This window comes from Camelus ferus, chromosome 11 (assembly GCF_009834535.1).
Source record: "Camelus ferus isolate YT-003-E chromosome 11, BCGSAC_Cfer_1.0, whole genome shotgun sequence".
Lineage (NCBI taxonomy): Eukaryota > Metazoa > Chordata > Mammalia > Artiodactyla > Camelidae > Camelus > Camelus ferus.
In genome coordinates this window covers 8,116,001-8,142,692 of record NC_045706.1, presented here as the reverse complement: position 1 = coordinate 8,142,692, position 26,692 = coordinate 8,116,001, and the positions used below count along the sequence as shown (strand labels likewise).

General features: G+C 39.8%; 1 protein-coding gene across 8 annotated transcripts in view; it reads left to right on the top strand.

The window, feature by feature from the left end:
- BUB3 (BUB3 mitotic checkpoint protein) overlaps nt 1–26,692 on the top strand; it is a 49,061-nt gene that overhangs the window by 2,788 nt on the left and 19,581 nt on the right. For 5 of the 8 annotated variants that reach the window (XM_032490710.1, XM_032490712.1, XM_032490711.1 and 2 more), the window contains exons 4-7: nt 400–551; nt 3,073–3,231; nt 4,948–5,125; nt 5,386–5,602. In XM_032490710.1, the coding sequence (XP_032346601.1) occupies nt 400–551; nt 3,073–3,231; nt 4,948–5,125; nt 5,386–5,602 (706 nt within the window). The other 3 variants (XM_006188722.2, XM_032490714.1, XM_032490715.1) reach the window with 3 other exon arrangements.

Genomic DNA, 26,692 nt, shown 5'->3' with positions numbered 1-26,692 from the left:
TCATTTTTTTCATTCAACAGGTATTTCTTGAGTACTTACCATGTATCAGGACATGCAGTAGATACAGTCAGAACTATAGAGATAAACAGGATTCCTGATTTGAAGGAATCTAGAATTAAGTGAGGAAAATAACAGATATGCCACCTACTGTAGTCTGAAATTCAAGTCAGCCTTTGGTATGTACCATGCCAGTGAATCAAACTATGCCCTGTAAGGTGAATAGAAATGAATGGATGACTTTTTGTAGTCATGGAGAAATTTTCTTTGTGTAGATATTTCTATCGAGTTGGTGGAAACAGATTCATTACAGTAGAATGAATGTTTCCTTCTGTTGTTCACTTGAGGAATCTTTGTTTAGTAAAGCTAGACGTTGTTTGTTGGTTTGTTTTTTCCCTACAGAAAATCTTGTTGGAACCCATGATGCCCCTATCAGATGTGTTGAATATTGTCCAGAAGTGAATGTGATGGTTACTGGGAGTTGGGATCAGACAGTTAAATTGTGGGATCCCAGAACCCCTTGTAATGCTGGGACCTTCTCTCAGCCTGAAAAGGTAGGCTCTTTATATTCATAACAGGAATTATGGTCCTTGGGGTGATTTGACATAATAAATGTTTGAATGTGATGTTGAATTTAAAGGTTGAGAGTTGATGAGTCTATTTCAAACTCAACTAAATTAGAAGTATTTTGATGTGAAGGACAATTAGTTTTGGTATTTTGGTCAACTTTTTTCTGTCAGCTGTCACATTTGTACTGGATAGCACTAATTTAAATAAACCCACTTACGTGTATTGTTAATGCTTTAAATCCCAGAACCTAGAAACAACTTCTCAGAGAAGTCGTTTAGCAAAGACTGTTCAATTGCCTTAAATTGGGTTTGACGTGCCTGAGCCAGGAAGTGGGATAGAGCATCACTCATTTTCTCTTATGACCTGAGGTTTCTTTTGAGTTGACTGTTAAGAGGGTGGAAAGGGTTATCATTTGAAATTTAGTGAAAAAAGGTGTCCTGTGTTCTCTGACTTTTACCATTTATTTATTTTAAAAACTGACACGTAGTTTGAAGGCTCAAGTGAACGAGGCTTCTTAAAGCTGAAACTTTGTGTATTATTCTAACCTTTTGATCTGTACAGTGAAAGTGTAATTGAGCATTCTTGGCTGTATCCTCATCAGACTTTATCAGGTGGTAGTTAATTTTAAAGATTGATTGTTTTAGCAGTTTAAAAGTATTCCTCACTTGAGTCTATTTCCTCAGTGTAAATACACTATTCAGTTCCTGTTAGCCATCATTATATACTGTAGTGCATCCAAAGAGCCATTATTTTTGTCACATCACAGTCGAATCTACTCCTGGCAAGACCTTTGTTCAGAATAAAATAATTGCATTGTTTCTAGTTTTGATTTATGGTTGTATGTAACATGTTAAGAGCTGTGATAAATTGCTGACAGAATATCATGTAATGGACAGCCACACTGAATCAAGCTGCTTATTGGTTCAGCAAGGTTCATTATGTCACTTTTTTTAATACTGTCTTTGATAAATGTATATACCTAGTCAGTAGCATGACAGTGTTTTTACTTGATTTACGATCCATGGGGATAGAAAGCACTGTTAGAAGCTTGTGTGTCACCTGTATAGTAAAGATTTAAGAAAAAATTCCCATTTTGATTGTACTGTTATAAATTGATCTCTTTCTGGATTCTGTGTTTTTTAAATTCGGTGTTTCATATATCTTAGGTTAATTTCTGTTTTTCTGCCAACATCATGTTTTCTGACTAAAATGTGGTAAATCTTAATATTTTTCTTATTTAAATACTCTTACATTAAACCTACTATTTTGAATCTTTTAAATTCCTTGTTTTTCTGTTGGTCAGATTAGTTGTTGAACTTTAAGGCCAGATTGAAGAGGCTATCAGATCGTTACATTGTTAAACCTAATTTTTTATTTTTGGCTGGTAGTATGGAGTTAACATATTAGTGATTATTAACCATATGGTTTAATTACTGAATGTTAAAGAGGTGTCTTACATATCATGGGGCTTCTTCATTTTTTATAGTGATTCTTCAGGTTTTAAAATATTAAATTAGATTAAATTAGAGTTGCTTATTAATTGAAAGTAATGATCAGAGTGCAATTATATACTTGAAGTCTAGTTATAAAAAAATGATTTAACGTGATCAGGAAAATACATTTTGCCGCCATTTTCATGAATTTGCTACTGTATTCAGTCCCCAAATACTGTTTGAAAATAAGTCACTTTAAATGCTTGCTTGCAGGAAATTTTGTGATTTATTGTAAAGGAATTTTTTGTGGAAGTTGTTTTAATATTGAAGAAGAAGAATTATGAGAAAAAAAATAGATGCTTTTAGGGGATAAAATGTTTTTTAAATTTTCCCTTAAGATCGCTATGTCTTGAGTGTTTAGTATGACGTCAGGGCACAATAATTTGCTTTGTCATATGCCAGACCACTATCCTTGTCTTTTAATTTTGAGTTCGTATGCCACCAAAAGCACCTAAGCAGCTAATTAATGAGAGCTGTCTCTCCCATTCTTCCTGGAAAGGCCTGTTTATTCAGCGTGACAGCTGGGAAAGTCAAGCTTTTTAGAGTTAGAACATGAAATCTCATTCCAAAAGGTGGTCATAGAAAAATAACTTTGAAAATGATTGTTTTATGAAAAGCCAGAAGCCCATTGAAAGATGTCTTGAGTTGTTTTTATGCCTTTATTGTTTCCTTTTTGAGTGTGTTTTTTTTTACACTTTTATGTTGTCACTAAATGAATAAGAGGGCTGTAAAAATTATTTAATAATTTGTTTTAGTAACAGAATTGTCTTCAAAGATGTTTTGAGAGAATTAATTCGAACGTACATTAATGTGATACATGGTTAAGTGTTAAGAATATATTGGGTTTATTGTTTTTTGCTGGTTACTTGGTTTGTATAACTGTATTTAACTGTCTTTGAACCTGATTAAGTAACTTTTTTATGGTTTCATGATTGATGGACTTTATTTTGGGGCCAAATGCCATTTTTAGGCAAGTAGATGATTTTTAGCAAGTTTTGGTCTTTCTTGAAAGGTGTATACCCTCTCAGTGTCTGGAGACCGGCTGATTGTGGGCACTGCAGGCCGTAGGGTGTTGGTGTGGGACTTACGGAACATGGGCTACGTGCAGCAGCGCCGGGAGTCCAGCCTGAAGTACCAGACGCGCTGCATCCGAGCATTTCCAAACAAGCAGGTACTGACCCCCCACCAACACTTTTGGAATTTGAAAATAATATGATCTTACTGTGTAATAGTGATTTAGTTACTGCCTTTTAAAGCTTTCTGTCCTTTTTTGAGCAGTGATTTAGAATCTGCTGTTAGGTGTATTTTCGACAGCCTTGTGTTAAAAGGTAGTATGTTAACTCAATTTTACAGAAGGCTTTGATGTGCAGAGGGGTTAAGTAATCTGCCAGTGGTTTGAATAGAGGTTTTCTGATTCCTTAGTGATCCTAGTCCAGGATACGTGACAGGTATGCAGTAATCAAAGAGAGTTTTGCAGGTATTTTAATTTATAAACCAATGAATTCAAATTTACATCTGACAATTTAGGATTACGGAATTTGCAATTCCCTTTATCCCCCTCTTTGTTAACCCTAATGCTAATAGAGTTCTTTAGCCAGTGTGATAGTAGAACTTAGATTTTTTTTTTTAAAGAATGCTGCTGGTGTTACAGAGGCATTGTCCCTCATATAATGACTACCTCTTGATGAACGGAGTGGGTCAGTCTTCCATCATCATTCCTAAATGAGATGACAGTTTATTAGTGTGCCCCTTTCCCCCGCCAAATCCTTAAAGTTCGAAGGGGAGTTGGTGGCGGGGTCAGCTGCTATAGGAATCTTACATGAGGAGAAGTCATTAAAGACATCAGATCTCTTTGGAATCTTACGGCTGCCCTTCAGGGCTTGTGCAGCTTGAAGCAGTTATGTCAGTTATTCTCAGCCCTTTATCTCAAAAGGCTAGTACCTCACATGGTGATCACAGCTCTTTTTCTCAGGATACTGTAAGTTTCCATGGAAGATAAGGAATCACAGTTATGGGAAACTTTAGAGATTTAAGTTTCTGATTAAAATATGCTTGCATTTATGAATATTATTACATCTTAGATCTAAAGTTTTCTGTCAGAGTTTATCTCCAGTTTATAATGGAAGTTTAACTAAAAGTAACATACTGATGTTTTTTCCCTCCATAAATAGTTTTTCAGGAATAAAGCTTTTTCTGTACCTTGAAGAATTAAAAAAAAAAAGAAAACATAGATTTTTATATTTACCATCTCTTACTTTGTTTGACATGTTATTTCAAGGAAAGATGAGGAAAGGTTTGAAATTATAAACCACTTTTGAACATTGCTGATAATCTGTGTTGTTTGTGTGCAAACTCAACTTGCTGTAGTTAAATGCAGGAGGCAGGATGACTGAGATAGACAGCTGGTTTTCCAGTTGATTTGAGTTGTTGATACACCCCCACTGAAGGAGGCACAATTCTTAGGGTTGCTAGAGGTGAGGAGGCATAGAACAAAGAATAATATGTTCCAACTGATGAAACGAATTTGACTCCGCCTTTGGACAGGACAACAAATAAACGATACTGAAACATTTTAAAATTCTTGTTGAGGTTTGACAAAATAACTAGACATTTTTTGATTGCAGTGTGCAGGGTACTGGTAGAATGAAGAAAACAAGTGATGTTAGCCTTATTTTTATTTTTATTTTAAATAGGTATAAGTGTTCTTAAACTTTTGGAATGATCTTACCTGTATTAGCACAGCTTAAACACTTGGTTAAAATCTAGTTGTATTCTCTTTTCATTTCAAAAATAGTCATTTTTCTTTAGTGTGGGTTGAATTTAGGAATTCATGCCTTGTTTTGGAAGCTGGAATTACCATTTTTGTCCTCTGATTCCCCTTTGGTAGGGTTATGTACTAAGCTCTATTGAAGGCCGAGTGGCTGTTGAGTACTTGGACCCAAGCCCTGAGGTACAGAAGAAGAAGTATGCCTTCAAGTGTCACAGACTAAAAGAAAATAATATTGAGCAGATTTACCCAGTCAATGCCATTTCTTTTCATAACATCCACAATACCTTTGCCACAGGTAAAGTATGGCATGCTAACTTACATCTGCTTGTTAAGATAACATCATTTTGCTATCAGTTGAACACTGCACATTTATACTTGGACAGAGTTTTAAAAAAATTGTGCTTGCTTTTTATGATATTTAAGGGAAGAAAATCTGATGTAGTACTTCTTGGGGAAAGTGAAACTTTTGTGACCTTTGAAATCAACTGTTACGATAATGGTTGCTTCTGTATCTGCTTTAAAGAACCATTTTGACTCCTTTGTAATTACTTGCAGGTGGTTCTGACGGATTTGTAAATATTTGGGATCCATTTAACAAAAAGCGACTGTGCCAGTTCCATCGGTACCCCACCAGCATTGCATCCCTTGCCTTCAGTAATGATGGGACTACACTTGCAATAGCATCATCATATATGTATGAAATGGATGACACGGAACATCCCGAAGATGGTATCTTCATTCGCCAAGTGACAGATGCAGAAACAAAGCCCAAGTGAGTATGCTTCACCTGTATTTGAGCCTTTTCTTGCATTCAACCCAGGATTTATTAATTTTTCTAAATTCATGAATAGCACTGTTGATGCCTGCTCGATATTACAGCTGACTGTAGGGTTGGAGTTGATTTTATCTTGTTCTCCCAAGCTTTCAATATCCGTAGGTTGATAGACGTCTGATGGATAAAATTGTGCCTAGTTGTTTTGTAGAGAAGAATGTCAAACTCTCATTCTTCTTGAATAGACACTATTATTTGAATCTCTGGAGTTATTACGAGCTCATTGCTTCAAAATTAAGTTGAGGAATTCAAGAATAATTTATTTTAGCAAATTCTATTTAAGATATTTAAGAATTTGAACTGCCAAAAATCTTTCCTCTCTACAGAGCTTGTTTCTTTAATACTTACACAAAATAAATGACCTTCAGGTCTTACTGAAAATTCAGTAATATGGCCTTGCCTGGAATAGCAGATTTCCTTAGTTTTGAAATTTTCATAGATGTCTTTAGCTCTTGGTTGTAACTGTTGACAGAGAAGGGACCATTTACATTTTTTTGTTACGTAGGACAAAGCTTTTTCCTTAATTACCTGCACCAGGCTTAAGGGAAACCTGATCCTTCAGCACTTGTTTAACCATAAAATACCAGCCCCAAGTGTCTTTGTCCTATTCCTTGTCCCTCTCTCAGGCCCTGGAAGGAAGTCCTCAGTAAATATGTATGGAATAACTGAATGTTTTCAGGATTCCTATACTTTTCTGAATTAAAATGGTATAGTGCCCTTGTTGAATTGGTTGAGTCCCTGAGAGGGGGCAGAGTGTTAATTATTCAATACCATGTATACTTTTACAGGTTTGACTTTAGAAAAGACTTAGCATGTGAAGCCTGTTGGATAAAGGGCTGTGTTTGCATTTAATCTCTCACTTTTGTATCTCTTGTCCTGGCCGGCCATTTTGATCTCATGCTGTTCTTTTTTTCTTTTGAACTTGTAGGTCACCATATACTTGACAAGATTTCATTTACTTAAGTGCCATGTTGATGATAATAAAACAATTCATACTCCCCAATGGTGGATTTATTACTATTAACAAACTGGGGAAAAAATTTTAATTTTAATATTATAAGAACCTGAAAATAATGGAAAAGAGGTTTTTATTAAAACAAATTTTTTTTAAAAGAACACTTTCTTTAGTGCATGAGATGATTTGATGATTTGCTGCATTTGAAGGTATTCGGGCAAACAGAATCGAAGCTGAGTGACTGCAGTTTTGGGAAAAAACCATTTTTGACTTTGATGTTTTTTTTTTGTTTCCATTGTGGAAATAAATGTGAATAGATATAGGTAGTTAAAAAAAAAACCCTTTGCATTCTTTCTGGACCTTAAATGGTAGAGAAAAAGGCTCTTGAGCCATTTGTTTCTCTTGCTGGTTGTAGTTGCTAATTCTAAAGCTGCTTCAGACTACCTCACGAGGAGGTTAATCTACAATTAAACAATATTTCCTCTTGGCTGTCCATTATTTTCTGAAGCAGATGGGTCATCATTTCCTGGGCTGTGAAACAAAGCGAGGTTAAGGTTAGACTCTGGGGAATCAGCTCGTTTTCAATCTTATTAGGGTGCAGAAGGAAAACTAATAAGAAAACCTCCTAACATCATTTTGTGACTGTAAACAATTATTTATTAGCAAACAATTGATCCCAGAAGGGCAAATTGTTTGAGTCAGTAACGTGCTGAGAAAAGACAGAGCATATCTGTGTATTTGGAAAAATAATTGTAACGTAATTGCAGTACATTTAGACAGGCATCTATTTGGACCTGTTTCTATCTCTAAATGAATTTTTGGAAACATTAATGAGGTTTACATATTTCTCTGACATTTATATAGTTCTCATGTCCATTTCAGTTGCCCAGCCGCTGGTGATTAAGGTTAAAAAGAAAAACAATTACAGTGAGAATGAGATTCATTTCAATGTAATGCCCTGAAGCAGAACACGAACTTAGCTTGGCCTGTTCTGGGGAGTTCCAGCAGTATTTTTGTTGCCACACTTTTTGGTTTTTATTTACATTATTTGCAAATGTATGTTTCTGAATGGGACTTGGACCTCTGCTGAAGTTTATTTTATCCATGATATATTTTTAAAAAATTCTTTTGATGCAGAGAAAGGTCATCTTTTTATTTTTGAAGTATTTCAGTGAAAACTCAGTGTTAAGTCTGAACCCATCTTTTGAAATGTATTTTCTTCATTGCAGGTCCACCTAACCATCTCGTGAAAGTGATTTCTCTATGGAAAGCTTTGTTTTACTTCCTACAAAATACATGCTTATCCCCTAAGGGGTGCGTTATAGTCATTGTGGACACATTACTGAGTATGCGGATTTCTCTGTTTTCTGTCTTACAAAAAACTGGTCTGTGTGTCCTTTCGTACTGACTTATGTAGGATGAGAGTCTGTCCTCGTGCAGTAGTCTGAAGAATTTCTGCCCCTAGAAAGCCCAGTTGCTGTGTAAGAGCGGCTTGAGCTCTTTTTGTAAAATAACCTAAACCTGTTATTTCCATGCTATCTAATAAATCAGAGATTCAGAACCCTTAAATGTTGGATGTTTTTAAATGTTGGTAATTAATGTAATTTACTTCATAAAAAGGCTTCTGTAAAGCAAAACTCCCTTCATCAAGGGCCTGGTGGGGATGACATTGTACCTTTAGGTCCACACTGCCTTATTTAATTATGTCTATTCTGATGTACTTTGGGGCTTGAGTCTTGGATAAAGTGATCTGTTGGAGTTCTGCCATTTCCCTAGTGCCTGCTTGCTGGGTCAGCAGGGCCCTCGAGCCAACTGTGCAGCTTCACAGGACGGGCACAGACTGCGGGGCAGCTGACGGGGTTCCTTTGGCACGACTCTCCCCTAGTAGTGCTAGCGGTGGAGCTCCTGCAGCTCATGGAGCCCGGTGCTGATGCAGGCAGGGTACGTACAGCCAGATGACAGGCCCGTCTGTACTTATCCATCAAATACTAAATCAGAGTGAAGCCCTTGGGATGGTAAATAATGTAATAGCCAGAGACTAACTGATGGGTTTGGTTCTTTAGTGTGATTATGTGCGTTTTAAAGTCATAACCACTTGGTTGAGGACAGAGCATAAATTTAAAACATTGTTTAACTGAAAGAGAATTAATATAGTGTGGTAAAAGGTGACTAAATGAAAGCAACGTGCGGGACCTGTTTTTGAGCTCATGGTGTGGGAGAGCTTTTTTTGTAGTTCTTTCTGGGTGTCCTCTTGTCTCTTGAAACCAAGTGTATCTCACCCTAAGCGAGTCTCCCTGCCTCCTCTACGGACCTCTTAACTGCTCTTCTTCACAGTTGGCCTGTTTGTGATTATAGCCACCTGTCCCCCCAAATGACACAGGTGTAATACTGGTTTTCATTGTTTTCCCTTACCCGGATTCTCTTCTCTATTTTAAAGTGTCTCTTCTGTTTATCTTTCTTCTTTTCCTACTGCTTTTATCCCACTACCTTAAAGGGTCCCTTCCACCCATCTGGGGGAGTGCAGCAGCTTCAGTCTCTGCCCTAAACCCTCCATCTTCTGGAGCAGTGCCTTTCAAACCTTTTAGTTGTGACCCAAGTAAGATACATTTGAACCATGGTCTAGAACACACACAGGTCAATACAGTATGTACAACAGAGAAAGTTGCATAAAACATTGCTTGCCCTTTGTACACGTGATACATCAGTTTCCTTCCTTTCTTCTTTTTTTTTTTTTTTAAGGAAATTCTGGTTTTGGCCTCCTGAACTGATGTTATAACAGAATGCCATCTCTAATTTGGAAAATTGCTCTATACCACACAAAACTTTAAAAAGTCTTGCTCTTTTTATCATGCTGTGGCCTAGATCCTCCAGTGCGCCCCATTGCTCAGAGTAGCCCTTCATTCACTTTGTGAGAGGGTATGCCTCTTCCAAGGCCTGCAAATAACCAAGAAGGGACTGCTGACTGTCAAGTTGCTCTTAGAAGAATGGGAGTGGAGCTGACCTTCACTGGGAATTCTGACAGGTAGATGAGAATGTTCTGGTGGCAGCAGTATCTGGTTCTGGGTTCCACCATGTTAAACTTAAAGGTATGTTAGTTCTGAGGGAACCGCTTAGTTCTGGGAGAAATCCACATGAGCCAGCCTGAACCTTGAAGTCTGTCTAGCCATTGAACTTGTCTTTGAATCTCAACTTTGCTGCTTAATTCATTGCATCACTGGCTAAGTTAATTTCTGAGTAGCAGTTTACTCATCTGTAAAGTGAAGGTAACACCTAGCTCATGGAGTTATAAATGAGTGTATGTTCCTTAGGGTGCACCTGACACAGTCATTGAATAGCAGATCCTTTCTTAGGATGAAAAATAATCAATTCATTGCTCTCAGTTATTAGCTACCTTTTCAAGCTCTTTTCTTTTTCATTAATTAATGTAGTTCTCATATATCTGTGGGATTCCTTGCTGTTAACGTTTGTCAATATATTTGTCTTTTTAAAAACATTTATGAACTATTTCAAATATTCAGAAAAGACTAAAAGAATCACACCTATAAACTCACCATCCAGATTTTAAAATGTTAATATTTTGTCATAGTTTCTTCCCTTCATTTAAAAATAAAACATTGCCATACTTGGAGCATTATTTGTACCCCTCTCTCACCACATCTGCATTTTGCATTCTTAGAAGTATTGTGCTCATTTATTTATGCCTTTATGCCCATGAGGTATATCCATACGGGCAGGCTTCAGAGGTATTACAGGTTCAGTTCCAGACCACCGTAGTAAAGCGAATCTAGCAGTAAAGGAGTCACACAAGTTTTTTGGTTCCCCAGTGTGTATAAAAGTTACGTTTACATAATACTGTCTGTTAAGTGTGCAATAGCATATGTCTAGAAATACTATGTACATACCTTAGATGCTTTATTGATAAAAAACTGTCATTTGAGCCTTCAGGGAGTTGTAATCCTGCAGTAGCATCAAAGATCACTGATTATAGATCACCGTAACAAACAGTAATAATGAAAACTTTTGAAATAGAGTGAGAATTACCAAGATGTGACACAGATACGAAGTGAGCAAATGCTTTTGGAAAAATGGCACCAATAGATTTGCTCAACACAGGGTTGCCACAGATCTTCACTTTGTTAAAAAAAAAAAAGTATCTGTAGAACAGAATAAAGTGAAATATGATAAAACAAGATACGCCTGTAAATCTTTAAAAAAATTTTGCATAAATGGTATACTGGTTCTATCCTGGAATGAACCTACCCCTAACTGACAGATGTGGTTACTAAAATGTAGAAGGGAAGGCATAAGGCTACAAACAGAATCATTTGTAGGGGAACAAGCAGTCCCGAGGTGGCACAGTGGAGTGGCTGAGCTGAGTGCTCCCTTTCTCCAACTGAGATCAGCCACCATTACGAAAGGAATAGCAGTTGTCCTCTGATGTGTTGGCTCTTCAAGGGTGAAAGCTGCATAATCGAACAGAAGTTGTTCTTTCCCCAGGGAAATAGGGGAGTGTGTTAATGGTACCCAAGAGATTAGGTGTACTGAAAAGAAAACATTCTTGTCATCCAGGAAGCAAACCACGGCTCTGGTGTTGTGGTTCTCTTCTTTGACATCCCCTCCTCAGTCTTTGAAATGTCTCTAGGTAGCCCATCTTTCACTTGGGAAAGGACTGATTTAAACTATTAGGGCTGGTTACAGCAGTATCCTTTAAAAATGGCACCTGGCAGTGTTGCTTTGGGACTCGCGCTAAGACCAGTGAGAGCTGCTGAGCCTGGTGGCCACAAACACCAATTGGCCATTGCGTACAGAGGCCCTTTCCCTTGCTCAGTGGTGTGTTGTAACTTTCATTTTTGAAGGACACCCACAGAAACTGTCTTGGAGTTGTTGTGGGGCATTGACTTCTTAGGATGTATTTTTGTGTCCTGATGGAAAGAAATCTGAAGGTAAAAACTGGACTGTACTGTGATTTAGAGAGAGCTGTCATTGGGGGAACATGGCATGAGTTAGCCTGGTTGGTTAATATAATTTATGATTTGGCAACTGGCTTTCAAAACTTTATTCTGAATGAAAAGCAGCTGGTTTTATTTTGTTTTGCTTTCTTTGAATGCACCTTTGGTAGGTATGACTTTCCAAATCACCTGACTTTAGTAGAGAAATGGAAAAACAAATGCTTTACTGAGCTTTGATGTAGCGGGGTGTCAGACTAAAGTAATTGAAGGCTCATTTCCAGTGGTTTATTTCATTAACTAATTTCCCAAGAAATATTCTTTCACCTCTGACCATCCCCTAGCTAACTTTGTGCAGTTAACACAAAACTAAGGAAGCCATACAAATTATGTTCACTGGTCTCAGAAGCACCTAAGTTTGCTTTTCCAATGTTGTAACGAAGTACCTTTCATCCCTTTATAGGACTCCGTTATAGGCTATTGCAGTAATTTAAAACCTATGTACCTAGACTCCTGACCTTGTTATAACATCACTTTATAATTCTCATAATACTTGGCTCTTGAAGATTTTCTTAGTACTAGCCATGTATTCTTAAAGAGCCCAGATGATTTGTCTTTGGTGTTATATTACCCATATCTCCTCAGCCGGGAAGACCTAACATTCTTAGTGAATTGCCAGACAAAAATCCTTCAATTCTTTCATTATTTCACAGCTTAACATGGCAGCCAGTTATTAGCTTTCTCCATTTAAAGAAATACCCTTGCTTGGAACAATGGCAACCTACGCCTTCATGCTTTGGGTGTAGAAGCGGCTCTCTTGCTGGGTTCACTGTTAGTTCATCAAGATGGCTGGTGGCCCCGTGGAGAAGCCCAGCTTTCCATACGTGACTAACGTAGAGGTGGTCATGGAAATGGAGGGCAAGGATGTTACCCTTTAGGCTCTTAACATGTTCGTCACCCTTGTCGCTTCTGTTTCAGGTGAACGTGGAACTCAGTTGCCTGCCTAAGTCTAGACTGGGCACCGTTGGTTGAGAGCTTGGTACTTATTTGGCAGCTTGGCTTTCTGCTTACGTTCCATGTGTTGATAGAGTGTGCAGTGTTAAATGCTGGGCTTCACTTTTGCTTTGCAATAAGATTACCATTTGTACCATTTCAAAACATCCTGTGCTTAGCTTGCCAATTATTATACACAGTTTTATTTTTGACTCAGATCTGAAACTGTTGACGAGTAATAGACATCTGATTTATTTGGACTCCAATGTCAGAATCTGTGATAGACTGACTTGACTTAGGAGAAAAAAACAAATGAGATCAGCGGGAATATATTTAACTAACTCTTAAAGGGAGACTCCTTTATGGATATTGGCACATTGTTAACTGTAGTAATATTTGGTCTGTGCATTGGACGGGACTTCTGCCTGGAAACACGAGAATAGCCGTCTGCATTACTGGGAATATTTAATATTTCTAAAGAAACACTTTTTGGCTGAAAATAGTAAAAACAGTTTGGGGACAGTTCTGTGGAAACATACAGAAAAACTAGCTTCTTGGGGTTACTTGGAAAATAGTAGGACTAAACCAAAATTTATATTTGAAATTTAAATTTAAAGCAAAAATTTTAATTTGATCGTGAGTCAGAATTTCATGAAATGGTATCTTACTCATCATTGATCCGAAATGAATGCAGCCCAGAGGAGAGGATTATTCCTGTTTCCTCTTTTGGCCCAGTGTTTAGACCTGTTTTGCCAACATTCCTGATTGAGTTCATCTTTTTAATCTAGACTGGTTTCTCCTTGATTAGAGCTTCTTAGTGGAGTGGATGAGAAGAAAAAGACTAGGGCAAGGTATTTTTAATATTTGTTGCTTTGAGCAGCTAATTGTAGATTTGCAATTAAAGGGACAAAAATGCCTGTAAAAGGTTCTGCTTTTTTGGCAACTCAGGAGAAGAACCTGGCAGGAGAGGGATATGGACATATTGGAAGGGGTGACAGCTGTGTCAGAGGCTCAGCCTCTAATATTTGTGGATGGAATTGTCATTACTTTTGAGAGAAGGGGATTCATCTTTATTTTTATTAGCCCTCCAGAAATACAGATAAAGGTCAGGAACTGGAAACTGAAGAAACCGGTTTGAAGCAAGCCTTCTCTGACCTGTGTTGGAACTTGCTGAATGATGGGTATCCAAAGTCTTTGGGCATCTGGAGAGCTGAGATCTAAAAAGCTTCATATGGCCTGGCCTCTTTCTGAATGTGAGGGCCTCATAGAAAACATGGAGTCATGGCCTTTTTTTTAATGGAATCATCCATCACTGCCAGTTGCTTGGTGGAAAAAAACAACAGGGGTCTCTTAAAACAGCCTCATAACCCTCAGGGATCAGAAGACTGTGCTGGGCTGATGTGACGATGGCACACCATTCAAGATCTTCTGTTGGCCACTCACGCAGATGTGTAATTTAGGCCACACAGTCTTTCATTTTTTTTTTTTTTTCCCTCTCTGTACCTTTCTCACTTCCTTCCTCTTTCCCTCTCTCCTTTCCTTCAATCAATAGGCAGATAATAAAGGCCATTTATGCAAAAGTTGACTGAGGAAAATAAGGCCATTGGTGGATTTAGATGCTTGAGACCCCATTTTGCCATTTGGTCCAGGTGGTGGGGGTGGCAATGGATAAGTCAACCTATTGGCATGCATGCAAGACCAAGCATTGGCTCTGATCTGGCATGTGTTTTGCCATAATAATTGGGCCTTTTGAGGGCACAGTGAAATAGCACATTTTACTTCCATACTTTACTTAACAGTACATTAAAACAGAAGCACACACATCGTGCAGGGATTCTGTCAAGCAATAGCTTAGGAGATGCCCTTGTCCCCACTTCTGGGCCCAGCTCACATTTAAACAGAACATGACTTTTGAGATTCAGAAGCCACTGTTTGGAGCACCACTGGATTGTAAAAGCATGCATATTAGTAATTTGATTTTTTGGATGGTGTATAGATTTTCCAAGTCTGGTAATTTTGAAGAGGAAGATGTTGGAAAAATACTATGAGCTTACTTGTACTTGAAGCAAAATTTTACCTTGAAATCCAGCTTCTTGGGAAAATGTAGAGTAGGGTTAACAGCTTTGGGCTAGATGTCAAGAGACCGAGAGCTGGCCCAGTTAGTGGAGTGTCCTGGGGTACATGAGCCTTGAGGCTCCTGCTCTTTCTGAAAGGCTCATTTGCATGCTTCCCCGGCCTGACCCGCGATCTCTTTGCCTTTGAAAGGCAAAGATTCTCAGCTTCTGCAAGTATGGACTTGTTCTGTTTCTTAAGTATTTCAGTAGATGAAGGTTTGGAATAAGAAAAACTAATGTTTTTCCTCTTCCTGCTTAGTCCTCAAATGACTTGGTCATCATCCCTCTTAAAGGACACTGGATCATTTTTTTCCTTGCATAGTGTTCCCTCTCACAACAAACAAATGAGGGTGATATTATTTTACAGATGAGGAAACCAAAGCCACAAGAGGTTAAGTTACAGCCTTCAGGTCACACAGCTTGTACCTGTAGGACCATGATTCACCCCCAGCCTAACTCTTAACTCACTACACCACTTTGTTTCTCTGTGTCTATATGGTTGATGGCGATCTGTGTTATTTTCCTGCCATTCATTCATTCTTTATATAAGTATTTCCTCATATTAAGTTCCAGACTCTATGTTAGGTAATGAGTTCATTCAGGGCAGACACTGTCTAGATTTTCATTTTCCCTACAGTGCCTGGACCATTGTAGGTACTCAATATATACACATGCTACATGAATGACAGCCAGAAGAGTGGGTGTAGTTCGTGGTCCCAGAGTTTGCTGGACCCATCTTAAGAGTTTCCAGTTTTCCTTCATAGGGTATGAGTTCTTTAAACTCAGGATTTAACTTGTGATAGAAGTGTTTACTACTGTGTATGAAGATTTAATGATGGAAGCCATGGGCACTCACTTTGCCATAGGTTGGAAGAGAAGCATGGAGAATAATCAAGTTGATCCATTGATAAGTCATGCCCAATTTATCCTCAACAAATTCCTCAATTTATCTTCAACTATACTCTTTCCTCCTCCCTACTTCTCTCTCTTTTGCTCTCTCTCTCACACACACATGCACACACACAAGACACACACACAAACCCTTCTTTTTGATGTCTTACTCTTCCAGCCCTGCTCAAACCTCCTGTAAGACCCCTTCCTACATTCCTGGCATCACATTCATCTCACCTCTTCCCCCCATGTTCCCCAAAGCATGCTTTCTTGTACTTCAGCTACAGCACTTATCAAAACCCAGTTTATTTCTATTTTCAGAAAAATTTTGGGCACAAGTAATTTCTTGTACTGGTTTATGAGCCCTTAGAGGTCAGGAAGTCCTCTGTTCACAGCTTCCCAGCACCAAACATAGTGCTTTATATGAAGTAGGATGCAGTAAATATGGAATTAGATTGAAATTTGTCCAGAGATTTTTCCCAAGTGTCAGTTGTTCTTGTACTAGGTGCCATGAGGGCCTTTAGAAATAACATAACACAGACCCTGACCTCAAGGGGTTTGAAAAAAGGAAGAAGATATTTTCAAAATGAATGAATGAGTGAGATGAATGCCACTGTCTTAGCAATGGCCAGAGGAAAATGGATACTGATTTCATACACTGGCTAAAATACTTCTTGCCAGATTGTAACTTGAGCTGGATATATTCTTTTAAGTTTTCATCCCCACATTTAAAGCCGTATAATTTTTTTTTCTTTTGGGGTATTTCCATTTCAGTGCACTTTTTAAAATATCGAGTTGCGACACATTTCTTGGGAGATCGTGCTTGAAGACCTTGAGTTACCTTCTGACCATATTTCAATCAAGGCTTTAATCACATCCTCAGCCATTGAATTATTTAGCATCTTTTTGAGATTACATTTTTTATTCCTAATTATATGACAAAGATATATACCATGAAATATTTATCTTGTAATTATGATTAAAATGTACAGTCTCCCCAAAGATGTGAATAATAATGTTAAGTATTCTCTATTTAATTAAAGGAGTGGTGAACTGGACTGGGTTGCCATGGTTAAGCTGAGAACTACATTTCCCAGCATTCCCTTGCCAGTCTGTTTCCTGGTTAGAGTTGGCCCAAAGAGGAACATACACAGATGGGGTTGGTGGTTACTCTCTTAGATTTGTTGGCTGTCAGATGTGGTGATGGATGGCAGCCGAGGTGTCTAAATGGGTTCCCGTTTGTCCTTGATCTCTTCTGATCTGCATCCAACGTTTCTTTCTGACTGTTGTCCCCATGCCATGATGTCCAGCTGGAGCATGAGGCCCACCGCTGGATGCATGATGCAGACAAGACTGCAGCTACATAGAGGCCTCTCCCCAGCTCCCCTTTGCAGTCCGTTTGGTGGCTGGGCATTGCTGCCCTCTCTGGTTGACTGCTTAGTGACTGCTGATCCTCCAGCACCCCTTCCAGACCTTTACACCCCTCCCCCAGCTCTTCCCACAACTGTATACGGTCAGATTCCTATAATAAAGCCCTATTCCGTGACCTCGTGGTGTCTGCTCCCCTGACTGAACCTGACTGACACAAGGAGTAAAAGAATTAGAAGCAAGTGTAAAGTTTTTTGTCAAAGGGCTTTCATTCTTTCAGAGCCTTCTGCTGTTAAAGTTGTTAAGGGCAAATGTTTAGAGGTGGATGAAGGTGCTAAAACCTTTCCGACTTGCTTCTGTGGTTTCTCGGGCATAATGAGATGTCTTCTTCATGTGAAGATGACCCTTCTGACCCGCTAGCATTTGTGAAGGTGGGTTTGCACTGATCCAGACAAATTAGATTTGTGAAAGCTCTTAAAAGAGAATTGACACTCACCACATGTTTATTTCTGCCCTTCATCCCTTCCTCTCTGTCTCTGTCAGTCAGTCTCTGTCTCTGATATGACCTTTATGCTACTAGAACCAGTGGTGGAGATTTTTTATTATGGCTCCAGGTTTTAACTAGACTACGAATACAACATATCCATGGCCTTAACCTTACTCAGGAACATGTCTTAATGCCGCTAAGCTCAGTGGCCACCAAAGTATTCCCTTTGTGGGTCCCTTTTTGTTTTCTTAACATTTTCATTCATCTACCACCCACCCACCCACCCACCCATCAATCTATTTCTCCCTTTTTCCATCCTCCCATTTACCCATTCACCCATCTATCCATGTGTCCATCCATCCACCTCCTGATCCTAACACTTCTGAGTGACCTGACTTGGACATAGCATTGGGTTCAGGAGGGTGGGCTCTGCAGCAGACTTGTTGGGCTTGAATGCAAGTGTTGTAATTCACTGTGGAATTTGGGGTTGCTATTTAACTTCTGAGCCTCAGGTCGTCTGTCTTTTATGTGGTAATAATACTGTGATACATATTCCATAGGGTAGTTATAAGGATTAGATGAGATAATGGACAAACAATATATGGTATATTACCAGTACAAAGTGTTAATTGCTTTTGTTATTATTGTCCTCAGCTTTATTGAGATATAATTGACATATAACTTGTTGTTAATCAAAGGTGAATTTTTGTCTTTGTCTTCAAGAAGCTTTGGGTTTACTGGGTGGGGCAGGCATATAAGCCAGCAAAGTGACCTGAGGCTGAGAGGAAGGAGATAAGAATTATATATTTTTCTCTTAAGCCTAGAGATATTAGAGGAATAGTGCATGAACATGTGGATACATGTGCCAAATTTAAACGTATTAGATAATCATTATAATAATCATTGTTAAAAAGAGAAACTCTCTCAAATTATCACCCCCCAACATATCTTCTGCACAATTGCACTTTCAACTCTGGACCAAGGGCCCATCCTTGGGATGGGACCCAAAGCCACAGGACTATGTGTATAACCCCAGCTCACCCCTCCCCATCACATTTAAATGGACTTAAGATGATATTTGACTGAAGGGCATCTGACTTTCTGATTGGACCTGGGGTAGTGACCTTGGACTTTTGTTGTCCTGTTGAAGAAAGATGAGTTGGATCAACTGGAATTCACTCCTAGGGCACTAAAGAGACTGAGGCAATTGGTGGTGGATTCCACAGCTGGATGGAGGATCTTGTACATTTGGGGGCTTGATAAGCTTGTTCTAGTCCATGTGTAAGCAGGCAAGTTGAGGAGAAGGAACAGAGGTGTGTAATGAAGAGCAGAGACTCTGAGGCCCCTGAGAAATGGAGATCTTGCTTCTGCTGAAACATTTGGTCCAGGGATATTTTTCTGCAGTGGTATGTAGGCTGTGTCTTTTATTTTTTATTTACAAACCAATTGACTATTGATCACTAGATATATGCTATTACATTTAAAAATTGGGAGCTTTAGTTTTGGAGGTACAAACCCTATCAAACTGTCTTTTGAGTTTGTAAGGCAGTTCAATCCTGTGCCTTTAGCACTTAGTGTGTGCGACAGTCCAAAAGGGTTCAGTTGGGTGTGTGCTGTCTGTGTTCCCCACCAGGGGAAGAGTTTTGTTAGTAACTAGGAAGCAGCAAGTTCATAGAACTGCAGCATGGCCAACAGAAGTCCTTTCTCTTCAGAGGAGCTGGCGTCATCTCAAGCATGTGGGAGCTAGTTTGGCGGGCAAAGCAGGGCTTGTACTTAAGTTTTACAAGAAAGGAAACTGAAACAGTAGAAAAAAAGTCTTGAAGCCTTATGACTTACGGAATAGAAAATTCTAAGCCGGACAGCCTGGCTTCACAAGTGACTAGCAGTGTGATCTTGGGCAAGTTTCCTGGGTCCCAGGCTTCAACTGCCTCATCTGCAGAGGTGGTGGTTAGGAGGATTAAATCAAAATGTAAATAGAGTGCCTGGCCCAGTGCCTGACGTACAGTGGGAATTCAGTTCATGCTAGTTACATATAATTATATAATATTGGTTATTATGTCTAATATATGTATTCCTTTTGAAGGTGGTCTTTGACCAACAAAGCCAAAAATAAATATGAATTCCTGTTTTTTTCTTTTGGTCTATAGGAGTGTTGTTCTGTAGCGTTAGACTCTTGGGGGACTCATTAAGCCTAATATTCTCTTCCTAGTCTAAAAGGTCTTTGACTTCAGGCAGTGCGTTTTGTAACTACATTCCCCTAGTCCCTACCCTATTCGCCAGTCTCTTTTAAAACATAAATTGAGTTCTAAACTCTGAACTGCTAATGTGGGAGTGGAAGCCCTCCTCTGAGGACACCTGCAGTGCTGTCTAGTGTCAATAAAGTCTCTCTTACCACAATAAGATGTCACTGCACCACCATTGGGATGGCTGTTACCAAAAAACCAGGAAAATAACAAGTGTTGACAAGGATGTGGAGATGTTGGAGCCCTTGTGCAATGCCAGTGGGAATGTAAAATGGTGCAACCTCTATGCTGCAATCTAATAATATCAGTCTTTTAATGGATGAGTTTAATCCATTCAGGTTTTTTTTTTTTTGTGAACACTGAGCATATGAGTTTATTTCTATAGTTTCTACTGTCTTATTTGAGCATTTTTATTTACTATGCTTTTGTTTTCTTTCTTCTTTCTCTGCTCTCTGTTGAACTGATAGAGTTTTTCATATTCTTCCCTATTCCCCAACCTCACTTCTGGTTTGGAAACTATAAGTTGGTAGTTACCCTTACATTTTTAACACCCATAATTAACTATAAAATTTTCTGTCATACTTCATAATTATTCAGTACTTCTAGTCTCTTCCCAACAACAACAGTGTTCTCTCATGTGTTACCAACCCACTGAACACTCCATTTCACTGTCTTATAATTGATGTTTATAGTCTTAGTCTTACCCAATTTAAAATCAGTTAGTTTTTTTTGTACAGTCTAGCAGTTAATTAAATGTATTAACATATCTATATCTATATATGTCTCTCTCTCTCTATCTATATATATAGATATATATATTATCTTTGCCCATAGTTGTTTTTTCCCTCTGGGTTAATTTTTCTTCTTGCTGAAATATTTCCTTTAGTAGCTTTTTTTCCTAGGGAGAATCTGAGTATGTCTGTACACCAGATGACGCCTTTATTAAGGCCTCACACTTGAAGGATAGTTTAGCTGGATATGAAATTCTAAGTTGAAACTTACTTTTCCCTTGGCATCTTTTTTTTTCTTTAAATCATCTGTATTTCCTGTTGTTAGGACTGCTGTGAGTCTAACTATTATTCTTTCTAGAACATCTGTCTTTTTTTTCTCCCCCTCTATGTATTAGTTAGGGTTCTCCAGAGAAACAGGACCAATTAAACTCCCTGCTGCTGCTTCCTGCTTCCAGTCCCAGAGATCAGCTATTCAAGTCCACAAGAATGTTTACTTCTTATTTTGGAGCCTAAATCTGTGCTTTTTGGTTTTCTCTTATAATTTAGCTGTCATCACTGTCGTGTCTGGAGCAGAGGAGTGATCAAAATGTGAGCTTATTGTGTTGTCTTAACTAGCCAGCTCATGCGATTTAAACATTTTTGCTTTTTAAATGGCACAAGATAAATGATCTATCTGGAAACAATTAGAAAAATAACAGTAGTGACTCAAATATTTAGAGTCTCCTGGTATTGCCTACAGAGAAAAATAAACTGATTGATGAAATGAACCAGAGGATTGTGTTTGCACATCTTAGGCCAGGTGGATCATCTCTCAGAATTTATTCTACCATCACTACCATTATGACCCCTACGTCAGGAGGAAGTGTCACTTGTCTTGGCTGCTGGTGGCAGGATGATTTTATCCAAATCATTTCATATTTTGGTGGAGATTGTGCCATCCTGATTTACCTCATTAGAGATAACAGGTGTGAAAGCACTTTGAAAAAGATTTTGAACAGCCATGTCACAGTGGGTGGTATTATTAATACTCTTTGGTACTTCTCATTGGAGAGGGTAATTATGTGTGGCCTAGGGAAAGGCTTCTGGAAGCAGGTGGATCTATGTGTGATCTTAGTGGGTAAATCAGTTGACCTGACTTTCAGTAGCTGTCACTCCTCAGTCCTTTTACTTTGTTCTGTTAGCTTGGGATAAGAGGTCAATTTTCTTTTGTCTCCTGTCATCTGAAAACTTCAGTAGTGCCTAGTTCCATCTTGAAGTTAAATAGGGGACTGAAGAAGCCCAGGGCACGTTGCCCTTTATCAACCCCCAAAGTGGTTTCTCTTTCCAGAGCTTTAGCTATATGAAGCTGTTCTCACCCCTGAGAAAACCAACCAACTGCCTTTCATTATTTTTTGGTTTCTTGGCCTACAGGGCTCTAGAACTTCAAAGAGGTTCAGAGGGACATGTCCAGGGGCCCAGGGAGGCAGAGGAACAGATCAGGCTCAGTTGTCTCCTACCCAGCATCCTGCCTTCCTTGCCCACCACCTCCACGCTTCCCAAGGTCAGGTGCTTGTGATGAGCACACCCCCAACTCCAGCTCTCTGTCTTTTTCTCTTCCTACTGTCATTCACAAGGGCTGCACCAGAAGGAATGCATGTGGACCAGGGAACCTCCAAAGGGACGGAATTCACATGTGGTGTATGAGTAGGAACATCATTCCTGCCCTGCTGAGAGGCAACTGTGATTTTTATGGAAGAATCGGGACTTGGCCACAAGGAACCGGAGTGGGGTGGCTTTGGGCTGGATTTAGCTTCCTTGCTCCTAAAATGGTGGGTTGCAGCTGACAATGGCTTAAAGTCCTCAGCAAAGGGATAGGCACTTTTTGTTGTTCTGGTTATGACTGTCCTGGGGAAGGTGGCTGGTCCTAACTCAAGGACAGCTCCTTGACGCGTCCTGGGGCAGGGTCCTCAGAATGATACTGCAGTACCCCTGACTCTGGTTTCTTCTTAGAAGTGGCCTCTTTAGTTCCTTCTTTAGCCGTTTGCTAAGAATCTGACCAATATCAATTCCTTTTTGAATTTTACTTGCTTTAAATTCAAGAAACTCAAATGAAGCAACCAGGATCAGTGGACTTTCTTCTTCTGGTTCCCTGTGTGAATAAAGGTTATTGTTCAAGAAGGTGGGGCGGTTACATTAAATTCACTGCTTTGAGGCTGAATCTTGACAAATTTTAAAAGTGAAGGGAAAAGGGGGAGGGGATCCCACCCCAAGCTAGGAGGCATTTGAGTAGCTGGAAAAATCATTGCATTAAGCCACGATAAACATTAATCTGCAGGTATGTAATAATTCTACGTTTTTAAGAGAATGTTGAATAGCTGTAACTGCTTTTGTATTGGAGCAGGAAGGCTAGACCTGAACCTGAAAATCTTTCATCTTTTATCCCTAATACACACTCAAAGTACATCGCAGTCTTAGGAAGTACAATTAAAAAGGGGGTAATCCTTTTTTCAAGTCCCCAGTTTAATTTTCGTGATTATGGTAGATTATGAGTCATTCTGAACCTCGGTTTCCAGGAGAGACAGCGCCTTCTCTTCAGTCCCTTTCAACAGTTGTTTATGGCGGTTTCAGCCTCTTTCTGCCTCTCGGAGGCTCTTTATTTTTAAAGCAAGGCAGACAAGGCCTAAAATTATTCCATTAAAGAGGGGCAATTTTTGTAATGGGACTTAGAGTGCTTTGCAGAAGTGCAGGCAAGTTTCTTCAATATCCTGAGCATTATTCGCTCATTTAGTTAAATGATGTTTCTAATTCCCTGGTAATTACGTGTAATGAGGCACTTTTTCTCTTCTTGATGAGACTTTAGCCTAATATGAGATGGCGTATTTTTTTCTTTTTTTTTTTTTTTTCCATGGGGATAATTACCCCTTCCCAGGAAAAGCAGGGTTTGTTGTGCAGAGTATAGCAAATTATTTTATTTCCTGCCATCTTGACTGCCAGTAAATTATAAAATTAAGTTTCAGTGGCGCATTAGCACCATTTTGGAAAAAGCTCCAGACTATTTTTCTTTTTCTTTTCTTTTTCTGTCTCTTTCTTTCTTTCTTTTTTTTTTTAAATTCATGTACTGCTGTCTTGTGGGACTGTAGAGGCTATTATTCATAGAATAGATGTTTTTCTGCCAATTCCTAGTATTCAGATGTATTGAAGCAGCAACATAGGTTTAATTTTTCCGGCTGATATCCAACGTAGAATGTTCTTGTAAGCGTCTTTGTGTTCAGATAATTATCATCACAAAGTTAAGTAATATGTCCCCTCTTTTCTCTGCTTTCCCCTCATTCCTCCTTTGGATGTCAAATTACTTTTTGTGCAATGCTTCAATTAAATGCAAAGCAACTATATTTGAATCACATGAAGGTGGTGACACCAACTATTAAAAGGCAAGAAATTCAGAGTTAATATAGTCACTGTACTTAACTCTTCCTGTTGTTAAAAAGCAAATTTGAAGAGAACATCATTAATTAAGGACAATGTCATGTCGAACTTTGGTTTCCTGTATCCAATTATTTTTACTGATTTTAAGAATAGTGCATTATGCGCCTGTGTGTCCATGCACGTGTGTGTGTCCATGCACGTGTGTGTGTGCGCGTGTGTGTGTGGCTGTCTGCTTCTGCTTTTCTGGTCTTTGTTTTTGAAAAAGAAACATTTCTTAGGAAGAAGCAGCAGAATGGGATGGACAGAGAAAAAGAGAGCCTAGGACTGGGAGTCAGGGGCTCGAGTTTGAGGATAGACTCTACTCCTACCTGGCTGTGTGGGTTGGCATGACAACCTCTTGGAGCCTCAGTTCCCTCCTCTGAAAACTGCCCAGGTTCCAGCAGATGAGCTTGAAGTGTTTAGGAACCTGAAAGTTCTTCATCTCAATTAGTGAAAGGATCATGTATTAGGGTCGCTCCAAAGCAGCCTTTATTTAGATTTGAGGGGTATGTGTGTGTGTTGTGGCTCTCCTCTGCTCCACCACTGTACCGTGGTAATGATGCTAATTCCCACGGGTCCAAGTGCCCCCAGCCCCCTGGCTTGCCAACGGCCTGGTGTCTGCTAAACTCCTGCCCAGTGCCTGTCCACTCAGGATGAGATTTTTACACGCCAGCGAACCCACGATGCTTCAGCTCAGGATGCTTCCCTTTGGTGAGAACGTGTCCCTGTGCTTCTGACTGATGTCCGTATATTTTCCTTTTCTTGAAAGTGACCAAAGACTGTCCTTTTCAGATAAATAGAAAGCAACTATTTGATGTGGGCTGATTTCTCCATGTTTTGGAAGTGGGGAATGTTCACTGAAACCATGAATCTTTCTCACATGTGTAATCAGCCTGTAATAAAACCCTGCCATCTGGAGTTTTTCTTTTAAGCAACCACTGTTTGGGGTAATTCTGTTTTAGGATATTTGTGTTGCTTACTTCATTTTTTCCCCTTGGGATCACCGAGGAGTTTCACATGCTGCTTCCCGATGGCTTCTCTGTAAGTCTCAGATCTAGGCCTGTCCCTCCACCGCTCAGCACTTAGCATGAGCTCCCTTTGACCACAGAACACTGTAAACTGTGCATCCCAGCATTAACCCCAGAGTCAGGTGGATAAGGATCGAGTCCTGGATCTAACATTTACAAGCTCTGTGATCTTGGGCAAGTTGCTTAACTTCTCTGAGCCTCAGTTTCCTCATCTGTAAAATGGGCATCATAATACCTCATAGGAGAAAATGAGATAACACACATAAAGCACTTAGCACAGAGCTTGGGACTTCACTGCTCAGTTATGTGGGCTGCTGCTGTTGCTGTGTTGCTACTGTTTTTACTGTCTCACATGTTTGCTTAGTTGCATGAATGCTGCATTCCAACCACTGTTCCTGTAATTCGCCCTCAGCTCTCCAGTCCTTGTGCCTCTGTTTATGTAGGTTCCTCTGCCTAGCATACTTTTCTTTCTTGCTTCCTTTGGATGAACTCATTCACACTCTCATTCATGTATTTGTGGAGCACCCAGTATGTGCCAGTCCCACCTGCCTGTCATGCCTCATCTCAGACATGCCTTTGTTGCCTGTGCTGGTGGTCGGAGGGCCCTCTTCCCCATCTCCCCCCGACTGTCAGGTCCCTGCTCTGCTGTGGCCATGCCTACCACACCGGGCCCTTGCCCAGTCCTTCCTGTTCTCATTTTCCCTGATCTGGTACTAGTGCAGCAGCTCCCTTGCAGGTGCTGTGTGAACAGGGACTGAACTGAATGGGCTTCCTGTCCTCTCACCGAGGCCTGTCTGATGCATAAGTTGTCTTACCGATGTATTTCCCTTTTCTGAACTCCCTTGGCACCGTGACTCCCTATGATGGTACTTGGTCTTCGCTGCTTGTCTGTGGCTGTGTGTGTGGTGAAACGATCAAACACAGGCTTTCAGCCTGGGCTTCCCACTGTGCAGCGTGTGGCCTTGGGCGAATCACAGAGCCCCCCTGCACACTGATGCGATGAGACCTGTCAAGCAGCACTGGCATGAGGATGGAGTGGGGCAGGCAGGGGAGGCACTCCGCTCAGTGCATGGCACACAGGAGACACTCCCCGAGTTTCAGCTGCTGTGTTACCATTATCATTACTGTCATTGGCTTTTCTACATAAGAGATTCTCAAACCTGTCCACTGCCCGTGAGAATCATGTGGACAGCTCTTAAACATAAGTTCCTGGTCTCCTCCCTGACGTCCTGAATCAGAACTGCCAGGATGGAGTCTGGGAATTCGTTTGGCTCGTGTTCACTGGGTGACTCTGGTGTCCAGCCTGGGAACCTGGCACAGGCCAGTGCCTGTGGGCTATGGGGCTGAATACCCCTGTGTCGTATTTAGAAACACACTCTACACTGGATTAGATAGTGTCCCCACAAAATTCATGTCCACCCAGAACCTGTGAATGTGACCTTGTTTGGAAATAGGATCTTTGCAGGTGTAATCTAGGTAAGATGTGGCCATACGGGATTAGGGTGGGCCCTAAATCGAGTGTAACTGGTGTCCTTATAAGAAGAGGGACATTGGAATCAAAACAGCATGGTATTGGCACAAAAACAGACATATGGATCAATGGATCAGAATACAGAGTCCATAAATAAACCCACACACCTACAGTCAATCTTCTACAAAGGAAGGAAGGATATACAATGGAGAAAAGAGTCTCTTTGACAAGTGGTTGGGAAAGCTGGACAGATGCATGTAAATCAGTGAAGTCAGAGCACTCCCTCACACTATACATGAAAATAAACTCAAAATGGCTTAAAGACTTAAACATAAGACACATAAACCCCCTAGAAGAGA